The sequence below is a fragment of the Convolutriloba macropyga genome, chromosome 3 (assembly GCF_964194025.1).
Source record: "Convolutriloba macropyga chromosome 3, txConMacr16.3, whole genome shotgun sequence".
In the NCBI taxonomy this organism is placed as follows: Eukaryota; Metazoa; Xenacoelomorpha; order Acoela; family Convolutidae; genus Convolutriloba; species Convolutriloba macropyga.
In genome coordinates, this window is record NC_134470.1 from 17991365 (window position 1) to 18009063 (window position 17699).

Sequence of the window (17699 nt, forward strand, 5' to 3'; positions counted from 1 at the left end):
TTTTGCATGGACACATATTTTTGCAAAAATAAAAGAAAGCATCAGAAATAATATTAATCTAGAGCATCAAAAGAAAAATCCTTCCATCTTCAATCTTCTTTTCTTCGAAAAATTTCAACTTGACCTTCTTTTTAAATTTTCTTGGTTTTTTCTTGATCCTCAAAATTTTTGACTATTTTCGATTTTTCCTGTCGTTGTCGAAATTGAAGAAAGTTTCTTTGTGAGTTCCTCCGGTTCCATGTAGGTCCTTTAGAGTTCAGTAACAGAATTTTTTGTTTACACACAACAAGCTTACATACACACGCAAACACACACACTCACACACACATACACACAAATCCATACACGCAAGCACACATACACAAACACAAGCACACACACAGACACACACATCCACAGACACATATACAAACACATAAACAAAAAAACACACACACACAAATGCACACACAAACAAACACAGACATACACACATAGAAAAACACACACACAAACGCACACACACACACACACGTACACACAGACACTCACACACACACGCACACAATTACGCACGCGCACACGCACGCACACACACAAACATCCACACACATGCACACAGACACGTACACACATACACACACATACGCACGCACGCACGTGCACACACACAATCACGCACACACATATCCACAGACACACATACACATACATTCAGACGCACACACAAACAGTCATACACACAGACCCACACACACACACTCACACAATCAATCACGTTTTATGATTTATTAGTCGGATCTTTTCCGTTTGTCCCTCCCGTACGTTAAGCGCCCCCCGTTACAGAGCACGTGCCCTTACACAGTACATTATTAAGTAAAATATGGCACGTGCTTCTGGGCTCGCAGATAATATGCACTCATTAAGCTGGGGGCACAAACAAAAAAGATCCAAATAGCATGTCTGCTTGACGTTTTTTTTATCACACGAATCAATGGCTGAAAAGATTTGAAAAAATAAAAGAAAAAAATACTAATTCTACCTTTATAGTGAAGTTTAGTGAAGATAACCATCAGACTTGTAAGATCATAAATGTTAGAAAGCTGAATTGTAAGTTCTTTTAAACATCCTTCGTATGAAACTTGTAAGTTCCTGAAAATTAGCCATGAGGTCTCGACCAGGGCGTTTTAAATTCAATTGAATAAAGAGAGTTATGCCTCTTATAAAAATTGAACAATATCGTTGATCAGATTTCTATATATTTCATTTTTCAATCAAAATCAACTATTGATACGAGAAAAGCTCGATCGAATAATTGTTTTTGCTTCATTTACATGACTTAAAAGCAGTCCTTTTAATTTCATTACACACTTTTCCATGATTCTCTGATTAATTTTTGTACGGCAGCGTTCCAATTGCGCCGATGTGCACAATTTGTAAAATCAGTTATTGTGCAAAAAATTGAAGAGAAAATAAAGGAACTGCCACGCATTTAATGACTCTGAATCAAGAAAAATCTATTAGCGGGAAATGGTGTTCAAGGCTCTGATACAGTACCGATCCTAAAGTGCACTTTCTTGAGGTCTACGCTGATAAAACTTCAACGTGTCTATATTTTAGTCCAAATCTTTTCAAGGTAAAGAATTTCAGTCTGTTAAGCTGTGAAATCAGATGTCAAATAATGGTTTTCTTTTTAGAATTCTATTATGTAAGATGTGATCTAGGTTTTTAGAGATAACAGTTCTTTGTAAGCATTTTTCTCTATCTTTGTACAATAAATGATTCCCGATTCACTTTGTATTCCTGTAAGAGTTATTGGATCTTTTCCGTTTGTGCTCCCCTCCCCCAGTATGTTGTGCTCCACCCAGTTACAGATCACGTGCAATTACATGGTCATTATTTATGTTAAAATACGGCACGTGCGTCTCGGGGTGCAAATAAAATGCAACCACTAAGCTGGGGGGCACAAACGGTAAAGGTCCGAATTGTTTTTGATTTGGATATGAAACTGGTTTCTAGATTATATCATTTGAATGAAACTTGTTTTAGTTCTAGATGACATTTAAAATAACAGAAACGGTTTAAAAATTAAACTAGAATGGAAACTAAAATTAAATTAGAAACCGCACTAAAATTTGGCGATATTTGATTAAATTGGCGATTAAAATCTTGCATCATTTGAATCCTGTCATAAGTTTTGTATTCGGAGGAGTTTTCAGAGAATGTTTCAAAAAATTTTAATAATGTTTCTGATGTGGATTTCCTGACAAATAGCACATATTTAGATCAAAATTGAAGCCAACAATTTGAAACGGTTCCCGTGAATAGATCGTAAACCATTGCTTTTGTGAGTTTCGTTGCGAAAACCTTCAGTAAATCAAGATATGAGTATAATCAGCGATAAGTTGTTCAGTCTTTAATTTGTAGTTGGAGGGATTTCTTACCAAATAGATCTTCTTTTATTTCCATCTGATGGATGTTCTTAATCGAAAACTTTGGAAAACAGAGACTAGTGAGTTTATGTAATCAGTAAATAATGAGCTAATTGTCACGTATTAATTGCTTTGTGAGGAATTTTTGTTCCTTCATGCCGCCATTTTTCCAACATAAACATTAAAAACTTATGATGTTTTGATTTATGAGGATTGCTGTAAAAATAAGATAGCCGCTATCGAAATGAAGATGTTTCATTTAAAAATGTTGTCTATTTTTAATTTCTTCAAAGTTGTCACAAGATAAACAACTGGAATAAACAAACTGAAATAAACAACCTAAAAAAGTGAAAAGAACTGAAATAAACAACACCAAAAAACGAATCACAAAAACAGCAACTCAAATAGTTTTCTAATGCAGCTTTCTTTTGAACAGGCAACTTCGATGGGTTCAACTTCTCGGATGGGCTAAACACAGTCAGTCAATCGGACAACACTCTTCGCTCGTACACGTTCACGGGACTATCAAGCGAGACTTCATACAATCTGGGAATCCAGACATTCGTCAACTGTTTCTTCTCATCATCCGGAACCACAGAAGTGCTGTATGCAAATGATACGGCTATTATAACCGCCTACACAGGTAGCTTTGAGTTCCATTAATTTCACCCATATGCTCAGAATTAATTTGAAATGTATACCAATTTCACAGTAGAGTTACGCAACCCATTTTTTATTTAGACACGAAAGCGATCTTAAGGTCTCAATAAGGACAAATATGTCCATATGGGGCGTAATTGTTACTGAAGAATTTCCGCGGATCGAGAAATTTTTAGATGTTTACTGATATTTTCCATAAAAAAGAAAGCTTCGTAGCCCAGATTGGTGTACAGCTATGAGGAGTAAGAACAACAATTCTGAGCTGTGGGTCACAGAAAGAACTAAATGTTAAAGAAAAAGCAGAATGCTTCGGGGACATTTGTTTTTACAATCGAGTTTATTAGGAGGAGGTAGAAACTTTATGCATGCCTAGTAAACTTTAGTCAATTGGTATTTTATTCGGAGATATACAAGAAAGATCCTACTGGAAAACCGAACGACTCCCTGAAAACACTTTTGATTAACTCCCTGCAAGATTTTTGATTGTTGCGACCCACTAGTGGGGAAGGATATATATACTCAAACGAGTTTTTTGTGTTCAGCCAATTTCGGCCCATCGATATATTCATGATCATACAGTTGTGACTGGTATCGTTAGAAAGCCCGTCCGGCGTAGAAAATTGAATTCGTTTTTAAAATTATTTTTGGTTTACAGGAAAATTTTAGGGTTTAAAGTTTTGTGAATAGTAGAATGAATTCCGTTGTTTTTAGTCATATTTTCCGTAATTTTTGACAAATTTTTTGCCATCTTCGCTAGGATTCATTAAAATTGCTTGCAAGAATTTTGTTGGTTTTGTTATAAGGAGGAGGCTTGCTAACTGTTTCTGTCCGAGTCTTTTGTCGAGTAGCACTGCTAAACTTTTAGATTTTCAGACTTGTTTTTTTTATCAAAACTTGCTTTCAGTACGCTATCTCATCTCACTCTGTTCAAATATACCGTAAATAGAGACCTAAAGTCTGCTGTCACATTCTTTGAAAACACAAAAAGGCTAGTGGTACCCAATTGTCTGCCGGAGCCTTCTGAAATTTAAATTTTGCCGGTTTTTCGAAAAATAAACTCAATAGTTATACAAAATGCATAATTTGTTTTTAGTTCATAGAAATAATTCATTTGATTTCGCAAGCACTTGGATTGATTGATTTTGTTGGACTCAACTTGGATTGTTAAAACCAATAAATATTTGGTTTGTATCGCGTTTAAATTGGGGCGCCCTCTTTTTCAAAATAGTTTTTCTTTTTTTTGTTTCTTTTTAGTACTGAAGAGAATGATTTGAGATCAAGTCCCAATGAAAGATGGATCCTACTTACAGCAAAATTATGCCAAAGGAAAATTTGTTACTCTGTTATGTCTTCAGAGAAAAGCTCAAGATTTTTAGGGCTTTGATAATGTGTTTTCACAAATTTTTCTTTTGTTTTGTTTTCAATTGTTATACTTTTGCAGCCTGAAGAGTTCGACTGATTGATAAAAATCTGATTGTTTTCTTTAGAGATGTAAGTGATCCTATGAACCTATGGACCGTTATGGTTTTTAGTTGTTGTCTGAGGCCTTTTGTGATTTCGAATAAATTTGTTTTAAGAATTTGAGTGTGCCGCTTTGAAATTTGCGAATTTTTGAATCTTTTTTGTTTGGTTATGGACTTTCGCAAGCGGAATAAAGAGCGTTTTTAACTAAGTAAATTAATTAATTTCTCAAGAAATGAGAGAATAACAAAATGATATTTTGCAGTAGAGTTTAGAGATTTACAGGAGAGATCTGATTATTAGATCAAGATGGTGATTTGAATTTGGGAATGAAAAAGCACTCAAAAATCAGCTGTATATATACCCATTATCAGTGTTAAAAAGTCAAGATACAAAACTATTCTTTGCACCGTGATTTATAGTGGGGGTCGCAAGGGTTACCCAATATGGTTTGCTTCTGCAAATCAATCGCAAAAGGAACCATAGATGGAATGCATTTGCACTTTTCTAAGAATTCATTCACACTTCCGGAGATATCATCATCATTTATTACATGCTGGAAAGATTTTACATCAATTAATCTAACTCTAATAATAGTTATCTAGATTCACCAATTTGAACCGAATATTGATTCTCAGCACCATTTCTTGACGATTCATTTATATAATTTCTTTGATCGAAGTCATATTGCTTGTCTTTCTAATCTGGTAAGTCAAACTTTCTTTCTAAATCTCACTAAGTTTAAGACTATAGTTTGATCGATATTCTAACACCCCCACTCAGACTTGAGCTGGTTGCGTAGAGTCTGCTCCCATCAAAACTGCTCTGAATGTTTCGACTTTCGAAACGGGTAAGGACTTTGTGAAGATGTCCGCTGCCATTTTGTCTGTAGGAACGTTATGAACGTAATGAATTTAAATAGTCCCATCATCCGTCTTGTCCCGGATGAAGTGAATCTTTATTTCGACGTGCTTGCTCCTTTTGTGCATGACTGGGTTTTGGCAAAGTCTGATACAACTTTGGTTTTCCTCTCCAATTGCTATTGGACGTTTCTGTTGGATGCCAAAATCCTCTAGAAGTTGTTTCAGGTAGATTGCTTCCTGAACTGCTGCTGCCATGCCCTGATATTCTGCTTCTGATGAAGAAAGAGCAACTGTGGCCTGCTTCTTGACACCCCAGCTGAGTGCTGCGCCACGTCCGTTGAGCTTGAAGTAATAGTCCGTTGTTGATTTTCTGTCGTTCACGTCTCCAGACCAGTCTGCATCACTTTCCCCCACTAAATCATAACTAGCCTCTTTTGTGTAAGTAAGTTTTAAACCTTTTGAACCTTGAAGATATCGCAGAAGTCGTTTTCCGCACATCCAGTGTTGATTGGTAGGTGCATTCATGTGTCTGGACAGAATGTTGACTGTGAACATGATGTCTGGCCTCGTCTGTTTGGCCAGATACAGAAGTGATCCAACCAGGCTTCTGTAGATCCTCTGGTCCACTTCTTCGTCTCCGTTCTGTGCTGTCTGAAGTTTCAAATTCAAATCAGCTGGAGTTCTTGAGGGTTTGCATTGATCCATTTGAAACCGCTCAAGCATTGTTTCTATGTAGCGTTCTTGGTCGACTGTGACTTTGCCCTCAACTCGTCTGATTCTTAGACCCAGAAACCAGTGTAGTCTCCCTCTGTCTTCCATGTGAAAGGTTGCTTCTAGTGCCCTCTTGACATCAGAGATCACTGTCATACTTCTTGATGCTACTATGATGTCGTCAACCCAGACCAAGATGAAGGTGTGATCCTCTGCCTTTGATCTTGCGAACAAGCAGTGATCGTTCCTGCTTCTGGTGAACCCCTGTCTCAGTAGGAGGTTTGCCAGCTCTTTGTACCAGTTGTTAGTAGCCTGTTTCAAACCATAAATTGATTTATTTAGTCGACATACTAACTTCTCCCCATCTGATCCGCGTTTTACAAACTCCTGTGGCTGTTCCAGATACACTTCTTCCTCAATTGGTGAGTGCAGGAAAGCAGTCTTGACACCAAATTGGTGCATCACATGGCCCTGCTTCGCTGATAGCTGAAGTAGAATCCTGAATGTCTCTGGCTTACAGGTAGGCGCAAAAGTCTCAAAGTAGTCCAGTCCTTCCACTTGTTTGAAGCCTTTCGCCACATAGCGCGCTTTGTATTTGTCCACTTGACCACTGGGTCCCAATTTCAATTTGTAGACCTATTTGACCGGTATGACGTCCCTGTCTGTGGGTGGTCTCACTAGGTTCCAAGTCTCGTTGTCTTGGAGTGCCTTGACCTCGTCCTTCACTGCCCGGTGCCACTGGTCCCAATCGTCACCTTGCTTGGCTTCGTAGACTGTTTGGGGTTCCACATAGTCGCCCTCAGTCACAGCAAGATGGGTCCTGACTTCTCCAAAAAATTGCGGAACATTCCTTGCTCGTGTCCCTCGTCTGGGCTCTGCTCTGTACGCGTGTTCCAGTGCATCTTCATTGAAGCCAACTGTCTCTAACTGTGAGAAGTCTTCTGTGTCACTGTCTTCCAGTGAATCTGAGTCTCTGTGACTCCCTCTTGTTGCAGTAGATTCTTCATCTAGTGCTGTTTCTCCAACATCCGATGCCTCTTGTCTCAGTGTTGTTTCTTGAGTATTCACGCTCCCTGCGTCATGCCACTCCTCCTTTATTGCAGTAGATGTGTCCTGTCGTTCTCTGTTGTCATCGTCTTGATGACCATCATCTGGTTGCCAGATTCCCAGTTCAGACCCATCATCTAGTAGGTCAGCCGTTTCTTTGTTGTCAGGGATTGAGCCCACTTCAGAGTCCTTGATGATCACATCTCGAACTGCCATCACCTTGCGTGTGTTGGGTATGTACACCAGGTATCCGTTTTCTCCTTCAGTGTAACCCACAAACTTTCCTTCCAGTGCCTTGGGTTCAAGTTTGCTGACTTCTCTGTCCCTCTTCCTCATGAAGACTGTGCAACCAAAAATAGATAATTTACTAATTGAAAGCTTAGGTTTTATACCTCTCATCAGCTCTGCTGGGCATTTTTCTTCTCATCGTCTCAAAACCAAGTTTCTGATCCTTGCTGCGTGAAGAATTGCTGCTCCCCACATCATCTTGGGAAGTCCTGAGTCAATGAGCAAACATCTGGCCATCTCCAGCAGTGTCCTGTTGCACCTCTCAGCTAACCCATTCTGCTGTGGCGTCTCTGGTATGGTCTTTTCCTGTAGAATGCCTGCATCTAAACAGTACGTCTTGAACTGCTCTGAGAGAAACTCCTTCGCATTGTCTTGCCTCAGCTTCTTGGGCGTCCCCACACTGAGAACAAATTTCTTCAGGCTGGCCAGTGCTTCACTCTTTGCCTTAAGCAAGTCCACAAACACAAACTTCGTGTACTGGTCTGCAAACACAATGCAGAACCGGAACCCTGACAGTGACTCTACTCTGAAAGGTCCCATCACGTCTGTGAACACCCTCTCCAGCTTCTCTTCTGCTTGGGTCTCTGCCACTCTTGGTACTGGAGTCTTTGTGATCTTGGCCAATGCACACACATTGCATACATCATCGAGTTCCCCCACTGTCTCTGGTGCATTCTTGACCACATCAGCTTGATTCAAATGACCCAATCGTCTGTGCCACTTCCTTGCACTGTCAAGTTTCACGCTGTTGGAACTCATCTTGAATTCTAGAACGCTGCAGGGTAAGTAAAACAAATTATTTTCTTGTGTTGGTTTTACCCGAGTTCCCTGCTGGAGTTTCATGCAGCTGTTTCCTCTCTCGAAAGTGAAGCTATGTCCCCACTCCGTGCATCTTGAGACTGATAGGAGGTTTGAAGAATAGTCCGGCACACACAGAACATTTTTGAGTTCGCATTGGAATTCCCCTTTGTTTGAGGGTATGCTGATCCTCACACAGCCTCTGCCCACCACTCTGGAAGCCTCTCCGTTGGGATTTCTGACCACTGATTGAATGGGCACAAAGTCCAGAAACGCATCGATGTTCGTCACTATGTGATCCGTACAACCACTGTCCACTAGCATGCCTGCTGTCTTCCACTGGGTAAGAGCTGCCCAGCATTCCTCGTCTGGTGCAGCCAATGTTGGACCCATTGCCACTGACTCATGTTTGCCTCCATCTCTTTGTCTCTTGCATGCCCTGTCTAGGTGACCCTTCTCACCACACTTGCTGCATTGTGCTGTCTCCTTGTTCCTGCAGTCCTTGGCAAAGTGTCCAGGGATCCCACACACAAAGCACTTTCCTTTCTTTGGTCCCTTCTTGAAGTCACGCTTCACTGCCAGTGCCACTGAACCACTTTGTCCCTTGTGTCTCTGCACCGTGCTCTCATGAAAGTTCTGCAGCCTTTTCCTCAACTCTGTGAAGTTCGTTGCCGGGTTGAAGCTTTCCTGTATAACAAAACTTTCATACATCATTGGCAGACCATTGAGGACCAAGGCGTTGAAGAGGGTCTCTGAGACTGCTTCCCCTGCTTCTTGTAGCCTTGTGAGCAACTCCTGTCCTCTGATGAAGAAGCTGTTCAAATCCTCAGAATCCTCGAGCTGCAGTCGAGCAAGCTGTGCCACTAAAGTCACCACTGTCGGCGTCTCCACGCTCTGAAAACTCTCTTGCAAAAGCTTCCAAGCCTTTGCTCAATCTCCAATGCCATCATCTCCCACACAGTCATGTCTCATCAGCATGAGGGTTGTTGCATCTAGAGTCAGTGCCAGATGGCACCACACATTGTTCCGTTTCTCCTTGATGTCTGCAACTTCGTTCTCATATGCATCCTTCAGCACATTGTGGTTCTTCTTCTCATCATTGGTTGCCCCATTGGCCAGTGGCGCAGGCTCATTGGGTTGCTCCTCTGTCCCCAGTAGTGATTTGTAGAGTCCCTTCGTCTGCATCGTCGCCACAAATCTTGTGCTCCAGATTGGAAAGTCCTGTGCCTTTCCTGTGTAGGTCAGCAGCTTCACTGTCTGTTGATCCATTGAAGTTTGAGCAGGCAAAACAGTTGTGAAAAAGGTACTAAGCAGAAAAGGATTATGACTGTCAACAACAAATTAATTTTGTTTTGGAAATTAACTTTATGACTTAGAAAATTGCTGGGCCCATAACCTGTTTGGTTATGGACTTTCGCAAGCGGAATAAAAAGAGTTTTTAACTAAGTAAAAGAATTAATTTCTCAAAAAATGAGAGAATAACAAAATAATATTTTACAGAAGAATTTAGAGATTTACAGGAGAGATCTGATTATTAGTTCAAGATGGTGATTTGAATTTGGGGATGAAAAAGGACTCAAAATCAGCTGTATATATACCCATTATCAGTGTTAAAAAGTCAAGATACAAAACTAATCTTAGCACCGTGATTTATAGTGGGGGTCGCAAGGATAACCCAATATGGTTTGCTTCTGCAAATCAGTCGCAAAGGGAACCGTAAATGGAATGCATTTGCACTATTCTAAGAATTCATTCACACTTCCGGAGATATCATCATCATTTAATACATGCTGGGAAGATTTTACATCAATTAATCTAACTCTAATAATAATTATCTAGATTCGCCAATTTGAACCGAATATTGATTCTCAGCACCATTTTTTGACGATTCATTTATATAATTTCTTTGATCGAAGTCATATTGCTTGTCTTTCTAATCTGGTAAGTCAAACTTTCTTTCTAATTCTCACTAAGTTTAAGACTATAGTTTAATCGATATTCTAACATTTTTCTCTCTATAGGAATAAATTTACTCTCAATATACCAACAAAACTGATTCCATGTTATGTAAAAAAAACTATTTATAGAGGATTTGTTATGAAAATGTTATAAAATTTAAAAACGTTTATTAACTTCCTTACTACAAAATTTCACAAAAGTTCTCTGATTTTTGCATATTTGCCAACAATTGAGAGAATTTTTTGCTTTTTAATTATCACAGGTCCGACTGTCATTGCAGAAAGCGGAAAAGACGGAGATTTTCATGTATAGTTTGTAATTTTAACGGCTGTGAGTTTTTCTTCCTTTGTCTCTAGTTGTCGTTCTTTTTGTTGTTGTGAGGCATTTTTCTCACGCTCAAAATCTTGAAATTTGTTTATGGATGTTTAAACAAGTCTGTTCATTGTGTTCATTTTGAAGCTAAAATTTTTAGGGACTGTCAAATGGATTTTTTTTCAAAAAAATCATTTTTGAACTTTTGTCCTTTTTTACCTTGTTGCCAACAACTAACTCAGTCTATTATTAGACGGGCTTCATCATTTTTGCTGGTAATCTAAAACAATCAAAAGTTTTTGCGGTGGGATATGTTTTGAATCATGAATTTAAGAGTTAGAATTGTGTTTTCATAAGAAATTAGGTCGATAGTAGTCAAAATACTGGTCAATAATTGTGATTCCGTTTTCGTCTTCTTGCAAAAGAACTTTTACAAAGAAATTCCACTTAAAATCAAATGAGACCCAAGCGAAGAAGTCAAAGTTTTTGTCATTAAGTAGTTTTTTTAAGGTTTTCCTTTTGCTTATAGTTTAAATGGCTTCAACACCGTGGTTTTGACGAATTAATTTTGTGATATCAAATTTGTCCCAATTTGTTTTTTTTCTGTCTTCCTGGCATTTAATATCACTATTAACAAGCAGAGCTCGCGTTCTGAGCAGTCACAAGACAATCTGTTTCGCTTAAAAATGAAAACTATTGTTTGTCGGAATTTTTGAAAAACATATAATTTACAAAAAAATCATTTGGTTTTTTTTAGCTTTATCACTTCTCTCCCCTTTTTCTAGATGTTAATAACATTAAAACAAAATTAACTGCCAATTAGTAAAAGTTTTCAGGGAGGTGGGTGAAATCTTGAAGTTTTTTTTCGCTTTTAAGCATACTCTTTAGATGTCTTTAGACCATTATAAATTTGTAGACAATTAGAAATGATGTCAACAGAGGAAAATCATATTAATTTTTTTTTCAAACTATCACCATTTTTGTATGTTTTTTGCCTAATTAAAGAGTTCTATTCATTAGACGTAGAAAATCTTCATTAGATGTCAAATTTTTCAGTTAATTTTTGCAATGATTTTAATGTGTGCTCATAGTCGGATGAAGCCGGCAGTTCCTTATTTTAGTAATCTGCTTGTTTTAGTAATCTTTTAGTACTCAAGCGTTCGTCGAGTCTAAGCATGTTTATATATTCAACAAAAATGTTGATTTATTTTCCGGTTTTATTATCGTTTTAAAATACACGTTTTATATAAACTTTTTCCTCTAAACGTTGGTAAATGGTAAAGGTTGCTTAAAAAGAATGTGTTGGTACTTACTAAGCTCGTTAAGAAATAGTTACGGTATGTCAAGAGAATAGGTAAGTTGACGGTAAATGCTTAATCTAAGATGAATTTGTTTGAATTCCATTTATCTTATTATTGCTATAAAAACTAAATTCAAGTTTTCATTATAGGGAGGAAAACAATGAACCGAAATGTTTAAAGAACTTTTTAACAGACATCATATTTAGTTCGGTTGCTCAAGGTTTTGATTGTTAGAATTCCAGGCTACATTATTGAAGAATTGTGCAGAAATATTTTTGACAATCCAATATTTTATGTGGTTAAGTAGTTCATTTTTTCACCAGTTACCTATGCAGTTAAAAACACGTGTACTGGTCTATAAAATATCAAAACATAAATAAAATGAGGAATAAAAAATCTTCGTTATTAAATCAGCGAGGATAGCTGGAACTTGCGAGCTGCGTAAATATCAAGCCGAGCAAGTGATGTTTGAAAATATGTTTCAGAGCTTAACTTTGTACCCACTAGCTTAATATCGGGACGAGCAGGTGTAACTTTAAAGTTTGTTTTCAGAGTTTTGATATTTAGCTGAAATGGCATTTCTAAAAAAATTGATATGATTTTGTTGAGTATTTCTTGCCAATTTATTTTCATGACTTTTGAATTTTGCTGTTATTTCAACTCAGATTTTCTCTCTCTCTCTCTCTCTCTCCACATCGCTTCCATAGAGAAACATCTGTGCCACGTCTGAGGGGCTGGGGTGAATCATTTTTATTACTGAATTGTGTTCATAACAAAAGTAACGTGTATGACACGCTATCTGACAAATGCAGGACAAAAATGATCGCAACTTAAAATAACATATCAAGTGGTGCCTGAATATTTACTTCTAATCGCTGCTTAGGTAACAGTTAGTTCAATTAGCTACTCTTATTTGCTTGTTGTTAAAAAGTAGCATATGGTACAAGACCCACGGAGCCAAATTTTTCAACTGGGACTCAGCGTTGAGTGACCTTGAGAAAATTTTCACGTGTAGGAAAAAAAATCACTTGAAGTTTTTCTATTGTGACGAGGGTTTTTTGCCAAAAGTAGTAAGCTTAAATAATCGGCATGCTATGAATAAAACGTAGGGGACCCTTTTATGAGGAAAATGCTTTTCCGGTCCTTCTTTTTCCGATTTAGCTGCGAGACAAGCTCCTCATTAAGGCTTTTGGAGAACAGATGAAGAACAAAAGAAATGAAATCAATTTTAAATTTTTTTAAAACCGTAAAAAAAAACTAAGACTTTTCCGTCTGTGAGAACTGATTTAGAAGTCTGTTTAGAATTAATGTCAAAAATTATATTTCAACACGGTAGGATTTTGTTAGCGATCTCAGAGAGAACGATAATTATGGTAACTTGGCTAGAACTGGTCAATCGTACGTTAAAGATTTGACTCTCATGTTGCTCATTTGTTACAAGAAAAGTTCTCAAACATACAAAACATTGAATCAAAATTTTGTGCAACAGTTTACATATCTTTGACTGTTTAAGTTGTTCACAATTTCAAGCTGAGTTCTGCTTTTAATGATTGCCCTGCCCATGCACATGTTACTGCAATAACTTGTAATTAGTGCAAAAGGCCAAATCTCCGTATAGTAATAAAACCTATGTCTATTTATATTTTAAAATATGTTGATTGACTTTCAGCACCTGCGCAAGTCAACATCTCACTCACGATATTGACAGGGTTAGCTGTTATTCAAGTGAATTTCCTCGGAGGATCAGGATCACATACTTACTACATTTGGCGTGATGGAATTAAAGTGGTGGATGGATCCAATGTAGGTGGCCACAGTGACACTGGTTTGAAGTGGGGTACTCTTTACAACTACACTGGAGCTGTGGAAGCAAACGGCGTTCTCTCTGTTTTGTCTCATTGGGTATGTTGAAGGTTTAGGGTGTGTCCCGTTAGAGCTTACATAGTTAGTTAGGGTAGGGGTTTTAGGCTTTAGCGAAAAAGGAGCTGGAAATGGGAGTGGATAATTAAATCACTCCTAAAGTCGGACCACAGTCGTACAAGCGCCTGAAGCAAATCGTAAGCAAATACAGTTGATCTGCATTTTTAAAGCAAAATCTTGTGGCCAAAATTCGATTCGATTCTTTTTCACGAAAATTCTCTACGCAAGCAAGAATTTGTACTGAGATAAATTTTCGGAAAATGATCTCAGATAGTGACCAATTCGTATCTTTCAATTTGATAGGGACACGAGCTTGTAATTTAATTTTCCCGGATCACAGGCTTTGAAAAATAAAAGGATTAGTCTGCTTTTATTTCCGTTGTTCATTCAGTTGCTCGATTAGCTGATAGTTCATTACTGGCGTTACACAGAAATGAGGCTTTTCAAAGAAGTTATGGAAAAATCATCATTTAGTTGTTATTTTTATCAAAAAAATCCAATTAAATTAAACAAAGTGGCTAGGTACAGTCCGTTTGCATCAAATAATTCCGTATTCTTAATTTTCATTTCTTTTGGCAAAATGAATGGAACCATACAAAAATTAATAATATAAACACTCGTACTAATGAAAAAAGAAACGTAAGCGGTCGCTACGGTCAAAAAGATCAATTTTTGAGCTCGAATTGACTCTTTGGGTTATCAAAATGACTCTGGATTATTGATCAATTTGCTCCGGTACTAGAATGAGAATATGCTACAGTATTTTTTAATGTAATTGGATCTTTTTTAATTTGCATTTTAAGTATTCAAATACTTTTTAAAGGTCTGGCCCTGTTAGAACACTATGTACAAAGACAATCTACTTATTCTCCTTGATGTTCGTACATCACCTCAGTTCTCAAATGGTTGGAGGGAACTATATGCTCGACAGGTTTTGTGAGTGATATCAGTAGGAAGCCGGCCTAAGTTTTCCGATGAGTAACCGCTGTTTAAGGTTGCGGACAACTGACTGATTTCCGTTGTTTTTATTAATATTTTTGTTATTTATGCTATTAGCTTTTAGTTGTTATTAGTTTTGTCTCTATAAGCAAAGTGTAACGGCTGCTCTTCTATCAAAGTCAAGGAAAACTTTACACAACCCAGTTCGTTTCAGCGGTTTCAAGTATGTCCGGATATTGTGTTTTGCAGTTAACTTTTGCGAACTATATTATCAGCTATACTGTAGATAACCATTGCATTACTTGTAGCTCAACCATTCTCAAAAACTAATTGGTCAGCTTGCAGTATAACAACTTTTTTCTCTCAGAATAACAAAATAAATCAAATTACAATAATCAAATTTTGTTGAGTTTTTGTTAATAACTCAATTTATAAACCGAATTAAGGAGTTCCGTTTCTACAAAATGTAGCCCTACAATTTGGCTATAACTATGCAAAGTTTCAACCTGCTACAGTTAGCAGTTGATAAAGGGGGTCTTTTACCGTTGCAAATCTGTTAATAATAATGATTTGTTTAAATTTCAAATCTATCAAGTCTCTCTATTCGTTTCAATAACACCAACTTCGAACAGAGCAGGCTTCGTTAAAGCCAGTAAGAGCAACTGACTATGTGCTTTGCACAGAGTTTCTCTTACTTAGGGACTTTGTTCCTCAGAAGGAAAGTTTTGTGTATATCAAAGTTAATTCTCTTTTCACAAGTCAAAGTTAAGTTATAACTGTACAATCTATAATATGATCTACAGAATCCAAACACAATAACAAGTAATTTACCGCTCAAGATAGTGTGCTTCAATACGCACTGTATGTCAGTTTAGTAAGACAAAATTAACAAGTTTCAACTGATTTTTGGTAGTTTTTCGAGCTCTATTTAAACTGCCGTACATGTCAAAATTGCATATCTGATTGGTCGTAGATCACTCTGTTGTAAAATTGGCTGAATACATTGAATTTGGGGTTCGGGATATCTTATACGGTGCCCCGCGCTCTCTGAACTGTTAAGAAAATCGCAAATTTCATCGAATCTGGTTTACCAAGTTGGGTATTTTTTACTCCGTTTGAGCTCAATTGGTGTGATTATAAAAATTTGAATACGTGACAATAATAGAATAGTTCGAGTTTGAGTTTCAGTTTAACTTCATGCATTGCAGTTGCGTACTAATAATAGTTATTGAATATAAATGTTCAAACAAGTTAACAAATCCGTATGGCTTCAGTAGAATGTAGTATTAAATTTCGCTTAAATAATTGAAAGTTTCATATCTCTTCCTCAATCAATAGACAATTAAGTCAAAATGCGAATGAGTCAAGTCGGAATTTTATGTACAGCCGCACGTTATCAAGCTTCTTTGTTAAAATAATGGCTCTTTGAATAAGTTTTACGGACGGGAAGTTACGACGTTGATCTACCTGAATAAGTGCATATCAAAGAATATCACCGTGCTCCTGCACATCAAGATAAGATCCTCCTGATTTACTCTCCAATTTTATAATGTTTGCGTTGAAATTTTGCTTTGTTCATCGCAGATAACCCAAACCATTCTTTTTATTTGTTTCTTTGAAGCAAATGTCTCATCCCCCTTAATGCCCAGTAGAAACTCGAAGGACCTCCTTTATCTGCTGTTCTTAAGGTTAACTATATTCTGATATCTTTCTGAGCATTACTTTCTGACCAATATTTACGACCACGCGTCTAATGCACACTGTTGGATGTTATACGGAAATCGCTTGCCGGTATCTCGCGTCCGGTGGCACACAGTTGCAGTTACATTCACCTGAGCTAAATACCCCAGACGGGTTTGCTTCTTTTGAGTTAGGTATGCTTATACTTGATAAGCGGAATTTTACTCTACCCCAAATATGGCCAATAGTTTGTTCTTTTAAATTCTTTTAAATTATCAAAGGTTAGCTTACCTTTTGGAAGTTGGAATCCACACGTTCTGAAGATCCACACGTTATCCCCGTTTCCAAAATAATTCATTTCGTTTTACCTTTGATAAATTTAGCGTTTAATTCCTTGTACGTAAAAATTTTTGTTCTTGAGCATGTAATTCTTCTCATTTCTGTATGTTTGTCCTGCCTTTTGTAATTCTTTGTCAACAAAAAGAAGTAACTAACATTTTTTTAATTTTTGATACAGGTCATAGGCTTTACAAATCCAGACGTCGTCTCCAACGTTGAGCTGATTGGAGCTACTGCTTCCAGTTTGACCTTGAAGTGGATACCACCACGTGATAATGTAGACGGGTACCTCCTGACAGTGGATGGCTGGACCAACCAGAATGAAACTGTTTCATCTGCCGCCAATGTCAACAGTGCCACAATTTCAACTGGAATAGCCCCCGACACTGTCTACAGCATCGCTGTGTAGTAAGTGGAATATTTTATTTTTAATTGCTCTCAAACGGAGTTTTTAGCATTAAATCTAGACATTTTGGTCTTTTCATGCGATTTATAGCTCGATCGTGTCTATCTGACTTACTTGATTTTTGAGTAATCAAAGTTGCTCTCATGCAGAAACTTAAGCAGCTGAACTGAAATGGCGGCCAGTATAACTATCAAAAAGTGATACATGCGTTCTAATACTGACAAGTTGCAATTGTCTCAATGCCTCAATGGGCAGCTTATGGTTTCTATGCTCCTACTGAAAATTGGTTCAATTTGTTTTTAAAAGTGTTTTTATCCTTTTTTTAAAATTTCACCCGGTTTCGTCGTTTTATCGTTGTCTTCGCACTTAGTTTCATCAACGAGAGGGCTTTTGGGGCTTTTGTTGAGGTTTAAATGAATCTATTTAATGGTTTTAATTTAGAGTTAATGTTTTTAACGACTAAAAAATCAGTTGTTTGAAAAAGCTTTTGTGAATTTGATTGTTTGTATCATCTTCTGCATATTTTCAATTACGTTGTCTTTTACTTTTCCAACTATAATTTCAATTGGCTTTGTTTTTTAATTCAGTAGATTTTCGAGGATCG

The 17699-nt window shown here is 37.3% G+C and overlaps 1 protein-coding gene across 1 annotated transcript in view; it reads left to right on the plus strand.

Annotated features, from left to right (window-relative positions):
• The window catches only part of LOC142336553 (uncharacterized), a 141932-nt gene that overhangs the window by 55159 nt on the left and 69074 nt on the right, over positions 1 to 17699 (plus strand). The window contains exons 14-16 of the mRNA XM_075385462.1: positions 2848 to 3054; positions 13481 to 13713; positions 16868 to 17097. Coding sequence (XP_075241577.1) covers positions 2848 to 3054; positions 13481 to 13713; positions 16868 to 17097 — 670 coding nt within the window. The remainder of the gene's footprint in view (positions 1 to 2847; positions 3055 to 13480; positions 13714 to 16867; positions 17098 to 17699) is intronic.